The following is a 15,239-nucleotide window of genomic DNA, read 5'->3' on the forward strand; positions in this document are numbered from 1 at the left end:
CCCCCTGTCCCTCCGTGTCAGCTCCAGGTCCTCTCCGTGTGAGGACAGAGTCCCCCTGTCCCTCCGTGTCAGCTCCAGGTCCTCTCCGTGTGAGGGCAGAGTTAGCGTCTCGGCTGCTGGCTCCCAGGGCCCAGTGCATGGCGGGCACTGGATGGTTAAATGTTTCTGAGTAAAGGCAAGCAGACCTTGACGTACCATGTGTGTCCTTTTAGGCCATGGTGAGTGTCACTGTGGGGAATGCAAGTGCCATGCAGGTTACATTGGGGACAACTGTAACTGCACGACAGACATCAGCACGTGCCGGGCCAAAGATGGCCAGATCTGCAGCGACCGCGGCCACTGCGTCTGTGGGCAGTGCCAGTGCACAGAACCAGGAGCCTTTGGGGAGACGTGTGAGAAGTGCCCCACCTGCCCTGACGCCTGTAGCACCAAGAGGTAACACCCCCTGACAGGCCCCCACTTCCCATCCCAGCCAGGCCTGTTCTCCAGCTGCTTAGCCCTCCAGGCCAGCCAGCCTCCTTTTCTCCATCCCAAATCTGCCACCCACCTGGCCTCACTGGGGAGCAATTCTTATTAACCATAACTAAAATAGTAGCTTTAAAATTCCATGGGGGTGTCGTAAGAAAACAAGAACAAAACAGAACACAGATAACACCACTGCAATTCTGTTCTTAAACCAGTTTAGAAATTACAGGAGTACAAAGTTAAATGAACTTCAACTAGTATTGGTACCAAAAACAGCACCTTGTCAGAGCCGTTGGTGCGCTGTGGCGTATTTTCAGAAAGGGATGCAGCATGAGTCCTTTTTCAGATGAATTAGATCTCCCCATGGGCATCTCCCAAGCAGTGTTTCACGGAGCACCCGTGTGGGAATGCTGCTTTAAGATCAATTGGATAGAAAGGCACCCGACCTAGATAAGGCGTGCCAGAAACAACTGCAACGGCTTTTGAATTTTCTGCTCCATTTATACAGATAATGGAGCGCCGGCCCTGCACTGCTGCTGAATGCAGTGATGGCCCAGACTCGGGCAGAGCCTGTCCTGACTCAGCCATGGGCCCCTGTCACTGTGCTGAGGTGCTTCACATTCTACCCAGAAAAGGGAATCGCGGATGATGCCACCTGGAATGCAAGAGTGACATTTGCTCTTTCAGTTTACTGTAGAAATAGCTGTGTCATCATGATCCATGCTAAGGAGCCAGGCAGGAGGGAACAGGGACACTGATGGTCAGAAACAAATAATGCAAACATCATTCCTTTTTGGCAAAGGCGTGAAACTGTGAGATTTTTCTCCTGGTGAATTTCCCTTCTGAGCGTCTGGCTCAGGCTGAGAATGAAATGAGCTCATGCTCCCTGAGCCCGCAGTGGCTGCTGTCAGTCCATGCTCACAGACATTCCAGGTGCCAGAACCGTGGGCTGGACATGTGCCACGACTAATCCAGGTGTAGGTAACTGGAAGCTGGCTGCAGGTGGAGAGATAAGACAGACAGGGCCAGGGTTTCATTTTGTTTAATTGGAGGGGGTGAGAGAATAAGAAAGAAGAAAACCAGAGCCACTTTAGACCTGCTAAGAGTGGAGGGAGGTGGGGGGAGAGGGAGAAGTGTGTGTCTTGCCTCTGGAGCCCAAATAGCTATCGCCATCTGAGCATGAACCTTGGCCATTAGCAACACCTTGTGCCCAAGGGAGGTGCCCCACCCCCACCACCCGCAACAGCACCTCTGAGTGTGCACTTCCCGTTCCCACGTTATGGGGGTGTGGGGGTGAAGCTAGGACAGCACACATGGAATCAATAAAAGGCAATGCCGCCCTCCGTCTTCCCTTCCTGTGGAACAGTGAGGCAGTGTAGGGTTAAAAGGCTCAGGGGAAGACGGCCCTTGCTTTAAATCAGGCATCCTCAGACTACGGCCTGCAGGCCACATGTGGCCCATCTGTGGCCCACCTAGGACATTTATCCGGCCTGCCAGGTGTTTTTGCCGCCGCCGCTGCCTGTCCTGCTTAGCAGCCGACTCTTCCCGGGGCCCTCAGTCTGGTCCTCCAACGGTCTGAGGGACAGTGAACTGGCCCCCTGTTTAAAAAGTTTGAGGACCCCTCCTTTAAATGCTTCAAGCATTTATTTCCTAGAAGACATAGACTTGATAATTAATTATCCATTACACAATACCAAAGGAGCAGGGAGGGCAAAGAGAGGCCACAAGGGAGCATCACTGTGCCTTCTTATTTGTCTCTCGGCCACACTGACCCTCTGTTTTTGTCATGCCCTAGAGGGAACATTTTTTTTTTTTAAACAAAGTCCTTTTGATAGTGACTTATGTCAGGCTCTTTTTGCTTACTTCCTTCTCTGCTGAGAGCTACCAGGTTTTGAATGTCCTATGTCCCTTTTCCCCCTACGGTTACAGGGCAACCAGTCTCTACTTTCCAGAACTAACCAAAGAGACCTTTCATTTTGGGTGAGTGCACACTCAGCACCAGCTGATTTCAATTAACCGGCTCTCTGTGCAAAGTCTCTCTAAAAGACTTTTCCCTTTTTTATTTTAAAGGGCAGACTTATTTTAATACCTGACTACACCGTGTTATGAGTTTCAACCAGTACATGGAGCATACCAAATTAGACTGATATGTCCACAGGACAAGGAGGGGATGTTTCCTGGAAGTGGCCTGGGGCTGTGGTTTAACAACAGAGCATCAGATGTGGGGCGGATAGGATCCTGGCTGGGACGGGAAGCAGCCGTCTTCTTTGCCCTGTGTTTGTTAATCCAGGAGGCTGGCGCAGGGGCAGGACAGGTCAGAGAGGGAGCCACCTCTTTCCGGCCTCCAGCCAAGTCTCAGCTGCCTGCCCTCCAGGGCTGTGGCTGTCTAGGGAAATGTAAGCATTACCAACCCTGTTTCCAATTCCAGAATGTTCCTGTCAAGTCAGTCTCTGGAGAGTGGGTTTTGTGATCCATTCTGGGATAGTTGAATTCTTTTTTTTTTTTTTTATTTCAGGTTATTGTGAGGGTGCAAACAACCAGGTTACAATTTTGTTGAATTCTTAAGCGTACTAGAACCTTCTTAAGACATTCTTATCCACTTTCTCTTTGTGATCTACTCACCTACCCATTTCTTCTTAATGTTCAGAAAGTGGTACAGGGTCTTGGGGAGGGGCTTGTTGAGAGAGGGGCCCCTGGCTGCCAGATGTAACTTTGCCTCTTGGGCCTCAGTTTCCCCCCTACGCAGGAGGAGCTGGATGAAGTGATCCCTGAGCTCCCTTCCAGTTCTGATATTCTACTTCACAGCTTTTGCACTGGAAAGGTTTTAGTGCCTGGTCTCCTAGTCCCAGGGAATTAAAAAACAGATGATAATGATGGCAATGCATTGTGGTCGTACATCCCTTTAAATTTTTGCTGGAGAGCTTTCCAGACGCATAGCCCCTTTGGTGCCCACAGGCCTATGGGCTGCAGGGCAGTTGTACCCCCATAGCCAAGGCTCCATGAGGTCACCCCTGCACTCCAGTGGCTGCCCCCAGAACTCCTGGCTCATGTATCCTAACCCAGCCTCCCAAGGGGCCCCTCCTGCAGGTTCTCACTGCCCACCACACACCTTTGCTCGCAGAGTCCCTGAGGTTACATGTCAGCCCCACCTACCCCTCCCTGGACTTTAGTTCTCACTATCCTGGTTCAGCCACATCCCCGGCCCCCGGGAGGAGTCGGGCTGCCTGCCTTCCCGCCAAACTGCAGCCCTGTGCCCTCAGGGACCCCGTTCTCCTCCATGTCACCTAACCTAGAGGGAGAACGTCTGGGACTGGATTTTGACTATCTAAAGGGTAATAAGAAAATTTAATGGAACAATGTAATTAAACATTCACCACACTATCTGGTTTAAACTGTTGGCTTAGGCAGGAGAAGAGGGCCTCAGTGTCCCTCCCTGGCTCCTCATGCATTTTCTAGAGAAGGCCCCTGTTATAAAAGGGAGATTCCCCAGGAGGGAACTATCATCTATAGCCTGTACCAAAGCCTAGTGTAGACTGACTGACAGGTAGGAGGACCCCATCAGGTGGGCTCCGTCAGGAGGGAGAGGGGGCTGGAGTCCAAGGTTATCCAGGATGGGGGCTGTCTGCCCTCACTGTGGGTCAGAATAGGCGGGGAAGCCCCAGGCCGGAGGTGGGGTCCCATTTTCTTGGGAAGGCCCCTGGAGACTCTGATTTGAAGGAGGACAGGAGCCCTGTCCTGGGTGATAACTAGTGTGGAATCCTGGGAATTGGCAATATGGAGACATCAAGCACTATGGGGAGTGGGAGGACCCCTCCAGGTGCCAGGAATACAGATTTTTATTTCTCATGTGGAGCAGACTCCTCAGCCAGGTGCAGATGGACTGGGCTCCTGGTTTCAGAATCTGGAAGGTCTGTAGCTTGACAGGTAGAGCAGACGTGCCCTGAGCTCATCTGTGTTCCTCCGAGAACTCTTGGGCTTCCCGCACAACAAGAAGGGCAGAGCACAGACATCTCTGAGGCAAAAGGAGTTAAAGCCCCTGAGAGCTGCCCGGCGGGAGCCCAGTCCCACATGTGGCTCTGTCCCACACACCTGACACTCACGTTTACTTCCTCTTTCCAAAGAGACTGTGTCGAGTGCCTGCTGCGTCACTCCGGCAAAGGTGACAACCAGACCTGCCAGAGCCTGTGCAAGGACGAGGTGATCACCTGGGTGGACACCATCGGTGAGTGGGCTCTGCAGCCCTGGGCGGCTGCCTGGAGGTTGTCTTCTTCGTGGGGAGGAGAGTAATTTAGCCTGGACTTAGGAAGCACAGCCCAGGTTTCCTTGGCATGACTGCTAGCTCCCTGAAAGGACACCATGCTGGGACCCCCACCCACTGCCAATGGGGATGTAACATGGGGAAACACTTGGGAAGATAGCTTGACCGTTCCCTACAAGTCAAATGTAGAGTCACCACACAGAAACTTGGACGTAAATGTTCATAGCAGCATTATTCATAATAGTCAAAAGCTGGAAACAGCCCATCAAGTGATGAATGGCAAAGAGACTGTGGTGTGTCCACAATGTGGAATACTGTTGCGTGTGAGGAGGAGTGAGGTGCTGACAGTTGTCACAGCAGGGAGGGGCCGTGAAGACTTTGTGCTGAGTGAAGAGACCAGGCAGAAAAGAACATGTGTCATATAATTCAGTTTGTATGAAGTATCCAAAATAGGCAAAGCCATGGAGACAGAATGTAGTTGGTGGTGACCGGTAGGTGCTGGAGAGAGGGCGAAGCTGGGACTGACTGATAACAGGTATGGATTTCTCTCTGGGGTGATGGCAATGTGCGGGAATTAGTGGGAATGGTCACACAGCATTATGAATTCACTAAAACAACTGACTGTACACTTTAAAGTGGTTAAAATGGTGGGGGCCAAGACTATGCACCTTGAAAGGGCATCCTCTGCCTCTGAGGCTCCCATCGCTGGCAAGCTGGCCCATCTGCCCCGACTCCTGGCCCCACTGCCCATCTGTCCTGGGCCTTGCTTACCTCTTCTGTGGACTTCCTTGTTCCTGCCTCCCTGGTTTTGACCGAGTACTTGGCTAAATCCTGGGCTCTGAGTACGTGGATCACATATTTACCCAGTGCCTACTGTGTGTGGCTGTTGTCTTTCCCCTGGGAGACAGTGGGGGCGGACTGCAGTCCTGCCTCCCTACTCCTTCCTCCCTACCCCTCCCGCCCATCTTCCTGCCCTGCTTCTGTCTTGCTGCTTGGGGCCCCCTGTGGGCCTGGACTGGTCGCCCCTACTAGGCACCCATTGTCAGAGAAGCCGTCATTTACCCTTCTCCTCCTTCCCCAGGCTCCTGGACTTTTCTCGCAGCCACTTCCTCATAAGCCTGGGTTCTGTGTGTGTGTGTGTATGAGAGAGAGAGAGAGAGAAAGTCCAGGGCTTCGTATTTGGCGTCTACATTGACTCATCTGCTCCCAGGTTAAAGCTCCTCCTTAAAGCAACAAGGTTAAAAAGGCAAGAGCCCAAAAGCCTGTCCCGTAGCTGTGTCAACCACGTTGCCTCATCCTTCACACTCCCCCTCAGTCCCTTCCCTCCTGAAATCTTGCACCCCTCTCTTAGGCATCCTTGGCGTGCAGATGAAGCCTATATGGGGGGCTGTGATGCTGTCCCCCAGATGCCTGCAGCAGGGGGCAAGGAAGGGTCGGAGCAGCTTAGGGATGGGGCTTCCCGATACAGAGGAGGGAGGCCAGCTGGTGTCCAGGACTGGGGTGGCCTGACCAGCAGCAGCACCAGATCCCTTTTCCTCAGGGTGTGGCACTGCTGTGAGACTAATCGCTTATCTAAATGTCCTCATCACCCTGTGTTTCTTTTTGATTCTATATCCCAGAAAAGAACCACTGCCCGCTGCTGCTTGGCCCCTGCAGCCAGCTCTCAGCCCCAAGTGTCCTGGGCTATTCCCCAAATGTGAACTCTCACTCACAGCTCAGGGGCCCAAGAGGGCTCTTTCTTTTCTTTATCCCCTTAATTCCCATGGCTGACTCCATTCTCACATCCCCACTCCTAACCATTAAAGCCTTCTTTTCTTTCATGTCACCCCCCAGCAAACACTGCTGGGGCTTACAGATCCTCTAATGTGTCCCACATGTCCCCAAAGCAATCTAAACTCAGCCCTGGGCCTGGATTCTTGGTGCGAGAAACCTGAACTCATTTTCAAAAGCCCAGCCCCCCTGTAAGACTCCCTGCCCCGACCTTGACCATGGGGGGCTCTGGTTTGCTCAGAGGGACATTCACCACATTCCTGCTTGGCTTTCTTCTAGTGAAAGATGACCAGGAGGCTGTGCTTTGTTTCTACAAGACTGCCAAGGACTGCGTCATGCTGTTCACCTACACGGAACTCCCCAGCGGGAAGTCCAACCTGACGGTCCTCAGGGAGCCAGGTGGGTGAGGCCTGCAGGGCCCAGCCCTCATGTTGTGATTCCTGATGCCTTCCCTGCCCTTCTCTCCACACCATCCTTCCCAAACGCCCAGAGAGGGGAAGTACAATTCCTTATGAAGACCTAGACCGAGGCCACTACTACCCCACTCCTAGAGCGTAGAAGAAAGATGGTTGTAGAGCTGGGGACCCATCGTCAGGGCAGAACTTAGGGGAGGAGCAGGAAGTGGGAGTTCTAGAGGGAGAGGGCCCTGACCCTGGGGAGGGCCTCATCTTAGAGAAGACAGAACACAGCTAACGGTGGTGAGGAGCTGCTGTGTTCTGCAGGGGAGGTACAGGGCACCTGGGCCACCAGGGCTGGACGGGACAGTGGGTGAGTTGGGGAACATCTGGGAACACTCACAGTCCTGGCTGGCTGCTGCTGCTTCCCAGAGTGGACCCCAAGAAGAACAGGGGGACTGCTGGGCTAAAGAGTCCTGCCTACTGCCAGGCTCAGCCACGGAGGAGGTCAAGCTTTAATTCAAACACCGACACTCTGCCTCTGCTTTGGACCAGAGACCAACAGCCTTTGCCTTAGAGTAACTGGGATTCCTAATATCACCCTTTACAGGGTGATATCACCCTTTACAACCCCCCGCTTCTTGGGGGTGCAGAAGTGGTGGAGCAGAAAAAGATTTGCTCTCTTCAATTCACAGCATTATAAACTATTTTTCCAAATTGGGCCAAACCACATAATGTGCCTTCCCTGGCCCAGAGGCAGAGGGAAGTGTGTCCCAGAGCAGGATGCTTGCCTATAAGAATGGGGCTTTGTTTCCAAGCACTGTCTTTGCGGTTCTTTGAAAATAAGCACATTTGCTACAAGGGACTCCACACTGAAGGCTTACAAGTATTGGCCCTCAGCCCAGCTCGGTGGAAGTGGCTTCATGCTACCTCCTGTCTGCCTGGTCTGCTCCTGAAAGCATTTGCATGAAGCTGAGCCATGGTCTAGCGTTCTGCATTGGAGCCTGGGCCAGGCAGAAGGCCTGGGCACTGCCCGTTAGGGGTCATGCAGCCGTACACCAAGCCTCTCATCTAAATTCTGCTGCAGACTTGCTTGTGGCCTCAAAATCTTTCTGAACACTGGGAAAACTTTCCTGCCCCCTACCCCAAGTCTCCCAGAAGCAACACAAGGATCTAAGGGAGAACTGAGGGAAGGGGCACCATGATGCTGGTGGCTTTGCTTACTGTGCCTCCTGGTCCCCTTCAGAGTGCGGAACCGCCCCCAATGCTATGACCATCCTCCTGATTGTGGTTGGCAGTATCCTCCTCATTGGGATTGCTCTCCTGGCCATCTGGAAGCTGCTTGTCACCATCCATGACCGGAGAGAGTTTGCAAAGTTCCAGAGTGAGCGATCTAGGGCCCGCTACGAAATGGTAAGCCGGTGGGACATGGGAAGTAGGAGAGACTGCAAGCCGAGAGGCATGATTGGGTTCAACTGTATGTTATCAATAAAGGGTCCCTTGCATTGTTGGTCTGAAAAGGCTATGCCCAGTTCTAGACAGTGGGAATTGTACAGCCCTGGTGCAGAGTGGCCTGCATAGAGCCCTGCCCCAAACTTGGGTCAGAAGAGTTACAGGGGCAGAGATACTGGGTATCACCCTAGCAGGAAGAGGCTGACCCGTCTCAGAGAGACCCCCTGGAAAGGAACTCAGACTCGTATAGTCTATTACAGTATTCACACATGCAAGTTTTTTTTTCTTTTTTTTAATTAAGCAAGTCTTTTTTTTTGAGACAGAGTCTCACTCTTGCCCTGGGTAGAGTGCTGTGGCATCATCATAGCTCACAGCAACTTCAAATTCTTGAGCTCAAGAGATCCTCTTGCCTCACTCAGTTTTTCAATTTCTTTCTTTCTTTTTTTTTTTTAGTAGAGATGGGATCTTGCTCTTGCTCAGGCTGGTCTCAAACTCCTGAGCTCAACCAGTCCTCCCAGAGTGCTGGGATTACAGGCGTGAGCCACCGTACCCCACCTCACATATGTGACTCTTGTCACTCAAGGCAGACTGCAGGCTTTTAGAGGGCTGAGCACAGAATGACTCCCCAGGTCAGTTTCCATTAAAGCTGGAAAGGACTTAAGAGACTATCTGACCCAAACCATCATTCCAGAGATGAAAAATAGAAGCTTAGAGAAGGCAAAGGACTTGCCCAGGGACACAAAGAGGGGCGTCAAGCACAAGGCCATCACTTCCCACCTGCATGTCTGCCTGCTGCCTTCCCAGGGCTTGACCTAGGAAGGGTGTCTAGGGCCTGAGTCTGCTGGCTTGAATGAATGAACTAATGCATGTCCTCTTCCTTCCTATGTTCCGTAGGCATCAAACCCTCTGTATAGAAAGCCCATCTCCACACACACTGTGGATTTCACCTTCAACAAGTTCAACAAATCCTACAATGGCACAGTGGACTGATGTCTCCTTCTCCTGGGGGTAGAGGGAGCTGGTAGAAAACCAGACTGAAAGGCCTTGAACAGCTTCTTGGCTTGGTCACAGCCCCATAGATAGGCAAGCACAGAGAAGATCCCTGCGAGCTGGGCAGGGAGCCCATCCGCTGCACAGCAAGGTGCCTGGCCACATCACCTGTCTGCTGGGCTGCCTCTCTTCTGAGCCTGGGAAAAGGAGGGGGCACGTTGGCGCTTTCCCCACCACATCCCACTCGTTGTGTCCGTGAACTGCTGAGATGCCCAGCTGCCTCTCCCTCCCAGGGGGGCTGGCCTCCTGCCTGGCCAGATGCAAAGGCCACTGGGGAGGGGACAGGTGTGTAAAACCAACATGCAGCCTGGCTTTTTTTCATGTTGATCATTTTTGTATGAAATAAAAAGATCATGCATTTATGGCATAGTTTTGATTGCTGAGAATTCTCTGCTGGTGCCTGTGCCTTGCACACGGGGGTTGGTGATGGGATTGTTGAGACCCCTGTGGAAAGTACATAAGTTTGCAATTGTCAGATCTCCTCTCCTGTCCATGTTTGTTTAGTAATTTTGTAATGGAAAGAGATTGGGGTTGAAAGTAAAGATTAAAACCAAAAAGAGTGTGTTCGCCTGATATACCGTACAATCAGTGTGCATGTTCCCTTCTGAGTTACGTAGTGCCCCAGTGGAGACTAAAATGGCTGTGTACCTCCTCAGGGAGGGGACATGACCCAATCTAATGCTCCAGACCAGCACTTACTGAACAAACACGAGTTATTCAGGGCAGTCAGGGTGGTGCCAGGGAGCACTGAGAAGGGGCCTTTGGGTCCTCCTTTTGCTTTCAGAGAGTTCTAGTTTAGAAATGTGAAACTACTCCTCTGGCCTCCAGCCTTGCTGAGGTGCTGAGGCTGGAAATAGATTGTGCCGTGGAGGGAGGGTCCATTTGTGGTTCCCACACAAAACTATTTCTTACACACCGTTCTCAATGACAGTTTCCCTCCAGAGTCTTCCCTGCCAACTTCCTATGTCTCCAGGCCCAAAGCACAAAACTCATTTCAGTGGTTTTTCCTGTAGGTCCTTGGAGTCACTTTAGGTTCCCATGTCCGAGACCCCTATCACCTTATTCACAGAAGGACACTGATTCTCAGAGAAGAGTGTGACTTGCCCAAGTGTGAGGAGTTTAGCTGACCACAGACTGGTACCAAGGTCCCATCTCATGCCGGGCAGAGGGCCAGACTCCTCACTCCTGCTTGCTCATGGAAACTATTTCACTAATCATTTTTGACATTGGCGTCACTTCAGGGTTATTCCACTTTCATTCCAAATCGACCTGTTCTCAGCCTTGGACCAAATTTCTGTTACTTCATTTTGGAAAACACTAAGATAAATGCCAATCACTACATAGGGGCAGATAGGAACAAATTCTAATTTCCCTCCATCTTGTGTATATGGGATGAAAAAGGCCTTGTAACCTGGAGAAGCTGCCTTAAGTCCTTTTTTAATGATGCCAAATAAAAATAAAATATTGAACAGATAGATAAAATGGGGGTTTTGAGACTTTCTGAATTGTGAAAAATAAATATGATTTTGGAAAAACTTTTGGGTTTCTTTCCTGTTTACTTATGGGTTTCCCATGGACAAATCATTAACTTGTTCAAAATCTCCTGTATACAAAATTTTTTGTACGCAGCTCTGTAAGGGCACGATATTGCTGAGCCACAGACACTAAAGGTTGACTTGCTCCTGGTTCCCACATGATGGGGAAGGTGGGTGTGTTACATCTCTGAACCCCAGGGATTTTTTTTTTAATTATTTTTTATTAAATCATAACTTTGTATGTTGATCTCAGGGATTTACTGATGGGACCAGCACTCACAGTGCCCTGCTGCCCCCTGCTGGAAGTTTTGGGACAAGCTGTTAGGAAACAAGTCCTGGGATTCTCAATATGATTCCCTAACTCCAGTATCCATGAGCTGAAAGTGACTGCAGAGACCATATATTAAAAATACCTCATAACCCAGCCACAGATTTATAATTTTATAATTTTGAAATATTTTTTAAAAAATGGACCTTGGAAATTTCTTTCTTTAGTGGATTTTTGGCCGTGGTCTCCCCACATCCCCACCAGGATTATTGATGATGGAGCTAAAGGTGGACTGACAAGCTCTCTCCAGCCAAGGGCTGACACTAACCCCCTCTCCGGTATTGGGCTATGGGAGGTGTGCCATGTGGCCCTGCAAGGAGTACCTTCATTGCCCAGACAGTGGAATTGGGGCAGATAGGACATTCCACTGTCTATCCATTCCACTGTCTGGACATTGTCTGGAAAAGTTCTTTCCTGGTATGTGTCTGGAAAGATTAAAAAATGCTACATTGGTTGTTGAAAAGAATAGAGAGCTGTTGATCCTTGTAATCAATTTATTTTGATCTTTTTTTTTTTTTTTGTACAGACAGAGTCTCACTCTATTGCCTTAGGTAGAGTGCTGTTGTGTCACACAGCTCACAGCAACCTCCAACTCCTGGGCTCAAGCGATTCTCCTGCCTCCACCTCCCGAGTAGCTGGGATCACAGGCGCCCAGAGAAGTTTTTTGCAGTTGCAGTTTGTCCGGGGCTGGGTTTGAACCCACCACCCTTGGTATATGGGGCCAGCATCCTACCCACTGAGCCACAGGAGCCACCCTATTTTGATCCTTTTTAAAAAAATTTTTTTTTAGAGACAGTGTCTCTGTCATCCAGTCTGGAGTGCCGTGGCCCAGTCACAGCTTACAGTAACTTCCACTGTCTGGGCTTATATGATCCTCCTGTCTCAGCCTTCTGAGTAGCTGGTACTATTGGCACATGCCACCATGCCCTGCTAATTTTTTTATTTTTATTTTTTAAGAGATGGAATTCTCAGTATGTTGCCCAAGCCAATGTTGAGCTACCACTTCTGGCCCTGTTTTAATCTTTTTATTGAGAGAGAGTCTTACTTTGTCACCCTTGGTTGAGTGCCATGGCATCATAGCACACAGCAACCTCAAACACTTGTGCTCAAGTGATTCTCTTGCCTCAGCCCCCTGAGTAGCTGGAACTACAGGCACCTGGCACAATGTGCAGCTGTTTTTTAGAGACAGAGGTCTTGCTCTTGCTCAGGCTGGTTTCGAACTTCTGAGCTCAGGCAATCCACCCGCCTTGACCTCCTAGGGTACTAGGATTACAGGTGTGAGCCACGGCACCTGGCCTTTGTTTCTTTCTTCTTCTTCTTTTTTTTTTTTTAGAGACAGAGTCTCACTTTATTGCCCTGGGTAGAGTGCTGTGGCATCACAGCTCACAGCAACCTCCAACTCCTGGGCTTAGGTGATTCTCTTGCCTCAGCCTCCCAAGTAGCTGGGACTTCAGGTGCCCACCACAACACCCGGATATTTTTTGTTGCAGTTTGGCCAGGGCTGGGTTTGAACTTGCCACCCTCGGTATATGGCGCTGGTGCCCTACCCACTGAACCACAGGCACAGCCCCAATTTCTTATAAAAGGTTACAACTTGCAGGCTGGCCATCTTGGCGAGACCAAAAGCAGGCATTTCAAGGGAGGGAAGGGTGAGACCAGAATATATACTGAATGGATTGGCTGAGTAAACCTATTAAACAGGTTATAAGATGAGCTGAGAAGGGGTATGTGCATCCATGGTAAGTATACATGCACAGTAGGTATGTCCCATGTTGACTTTGGAGTGGAGACAGCAATTAAATACATTAAAATCGCAGGGGTGTGTAACTTAGTCCTTACTGAAAATGGCTTTAGGTCCTGTCTATAATTTGGTATCTTACTGCCACAGAGTCCATTCTGTCAGTCTTATGATCTCCATTTTAACAATGGAAAAGATAGAAAACCTAAGAAAGTAAAAAGCTTTTGGAGTCACGGCTCTCAGAGGAAGTCCTCTTGACCTTTCTGTGTACCATTTCTCCATCTTTTTCTATGCACATAGACGCAATTTTAACCAAATTGGGATTATACTGTCATTTTTTAAAAAAGCACAGGGCATTCTCATTTAGCTTGGTTGACTAGTACTTTATCAAGCTTAAGTAACCAATAGCCACTTCTTCTGAGGAAGAAACATGATTTTAAAAATTTGTTCAATTAGGGACAGGTGCAGTGGCTCATTCCTATAATCCTAGGAATAGCCTGTGGGAGGCTGGGGCAGGTGGATTGCTCAAGCTCAGGAGTTCGAAACCAGCCTGAGCAAAAATGAGACCCCCCCTCCCATCTCTACTAAAAATAGAAAAACCAGCTAGACATTGTGGCAGGTGCCTATAGTCCCAGTTACTTGGGAAGTCGAGGCAAGAGGATTGCTCAAGCCCAGGAGTCTGAGGTTACTGTGAGCTGTGATGCCATGGCACTGTCCAGGGAAACAGAGCGAGACACTGTCTCAAAAAAAAAAAAAAATTATTTTTTTTAAATTAGGATCTAAGCTTAAAGTGATTATCATGAAACTCTGGGATGAATTTCTGGTAAAAGCAAACAGATTGGAAGGACAGAGGATCTGTTTCTGCTGGAGGGTCCCCTTGTAACTAAACAGCTCTTCCTTCTGTCTGGAGGACTCCAGCGTGTGTGGCTTCTACTTCTGAGGACAGCCTTGTACACTCACCTACCGTTATGGACTGAACTGTGTTTCCCCAAATGCATAGGTTGAAGCCCTAAGCCCCAGTGTGATGGTTTATGGAGATGGGGCCTGTAGAGAATGAATTAAGGTTAAACGAGGTCAGAGGTGGCACCCTAACTCATTGTAATTGGTGTCCTTATAAGAAGGTCACAAAAGCGAGACCATGTGAGGACACATAAAGTGGCCATCCGCAAACTGTGAGAGAGGCCTGAGGGAAGGACCATGCATGCTAATACCTTGATCTTGAACTTTCAGCCTGCAGAACTATGAGAAAATCAATTCCTGTGGTTTAAGCCAGCCAGCCAACGGTATTTTGTAATGGCAGCCCAAGCAGACCGATACAGCTACTGGTGGGCTCTGTGCCTGGCCAGTGCCTTCCTAAAGAGGCAAAGAGCCATAGTGACAGCAGCTGGGCCCAAACTGAGGCAGAGGCGGTGCTGGACCTGTGGGGCCTGAGGAGTCTATGCTTGGTTTGTCACCCCTCACTGAGAATGCAGACAGACAGGGCATGAATGTGCCCTCAGCCAGGTCACCACAATTGTGTCTGGTTATAAATGCTCAAATAGTTGTGGCTTGTCCTGTCTGTGAACAGGCATTTGTGTCCTCCTCTGGAGGTCACCTGGCTAGAAGGCTTAGTTAGCTGTGTCCCTCTGTCACCTAATTTCCTGTTCCCTAAGCTCAGGGGCTCCAGACTTCTCAGTCAGGACCTGGCTCCCATTCAGACCTTCAGACCCTCCAGGAGGAAGATGTAGAGCTGGAGGGAAGAAGGCCAGCTAGAGCCGTGGGCAGGTGGTGCTGCTGAGGGTCATGCCTGAGGCTTACTCCTGCTCAGCCCCCATAGGCTCCTGCATGGCTTGCTGCTTGGAGAGGGACTCACAAGACACATGGAAGACGTCACTGCCCAGCCGGTGCCATCTCACCCAGCCGCCTCCGAGGAGGGTGCGGTGATGTGCCACAGTGAGCTCTTCGCATCCAGTCTGCTTCCCTTGGACATTAATGCCGGGATGTCTGCCTCCCCTCAGGACTGATGCTGCCTTCTGTCAGACAATGGGACCTGTAAAAAAAAAAAAAAGGCCTGTTTTAGCATTTTGATTGTCAGGAAGCTGGGAACAAAATGGTTTCCATGCATCAGAGGCTGTTCCTGACAGGGAAGAGAGAGAAAGCATCTCAGGTTCTCACTGGGCTCCCTGTCCCCTGGGCCCACCTTCTCTGCTGACACCCCCACCCTCTCCACACATGTTTTCTGATCCTCTGACAGAGGTCCTCCTACAAA

At 50.2% G+C, this 15,239-nt stretch overlaps 1 protein-coding gene across 1 annotated transcript in view; it reads left to right on the plus strand.

The window, feature by feature from the left end:
* Positions 1-9,965, plus strand: part of ITGB5 (integrin subunit beta 5) — a 122,652-nt gene extending 112,687 nt beyond the window's left edge. The window contains exons 11-15 of the mRNA XM_023516278.1: positions 213-435; positions 4,587-4,687; positions 6,773-6,892; positions 8,135-8,301; positions 9,235-9,965. Coding sequence (XP_023372046.1) covers positions 213-435; positions 4,587-4,687; positions 6,773-6,892; positions 8,135-8,301; positions 9,235-9,330 — 707 coding nt within the window. The 3' untranslated portion in view covers positions 9,331-9,965. The remainder of the gene's footprint in view (positions 1-212; positions 436-4,586; positions 4,688-6,772; positions 6,893-8,134; positions 8,302-9,234) is intronic.
* The last annotated feature ends 5,274 nt before the right edge of the window (positions 9,966-15,239 follow it).

Source organism: Otolemur garnettii, unplaced genomic scaffold (genome assembly GCF_000181295.1).
Source record: "Otolemur garnettii isolate 467f Iridium unplaced genomic scaffold, OtoGar3 scaffold00089, whole genome shotgun sequence".
Lineage (NCBI taxonomy): Eukaryota > Metazoa > Chordata > Mammalia > Primates > Galagidae > Otolemur > Otolemur garnettii.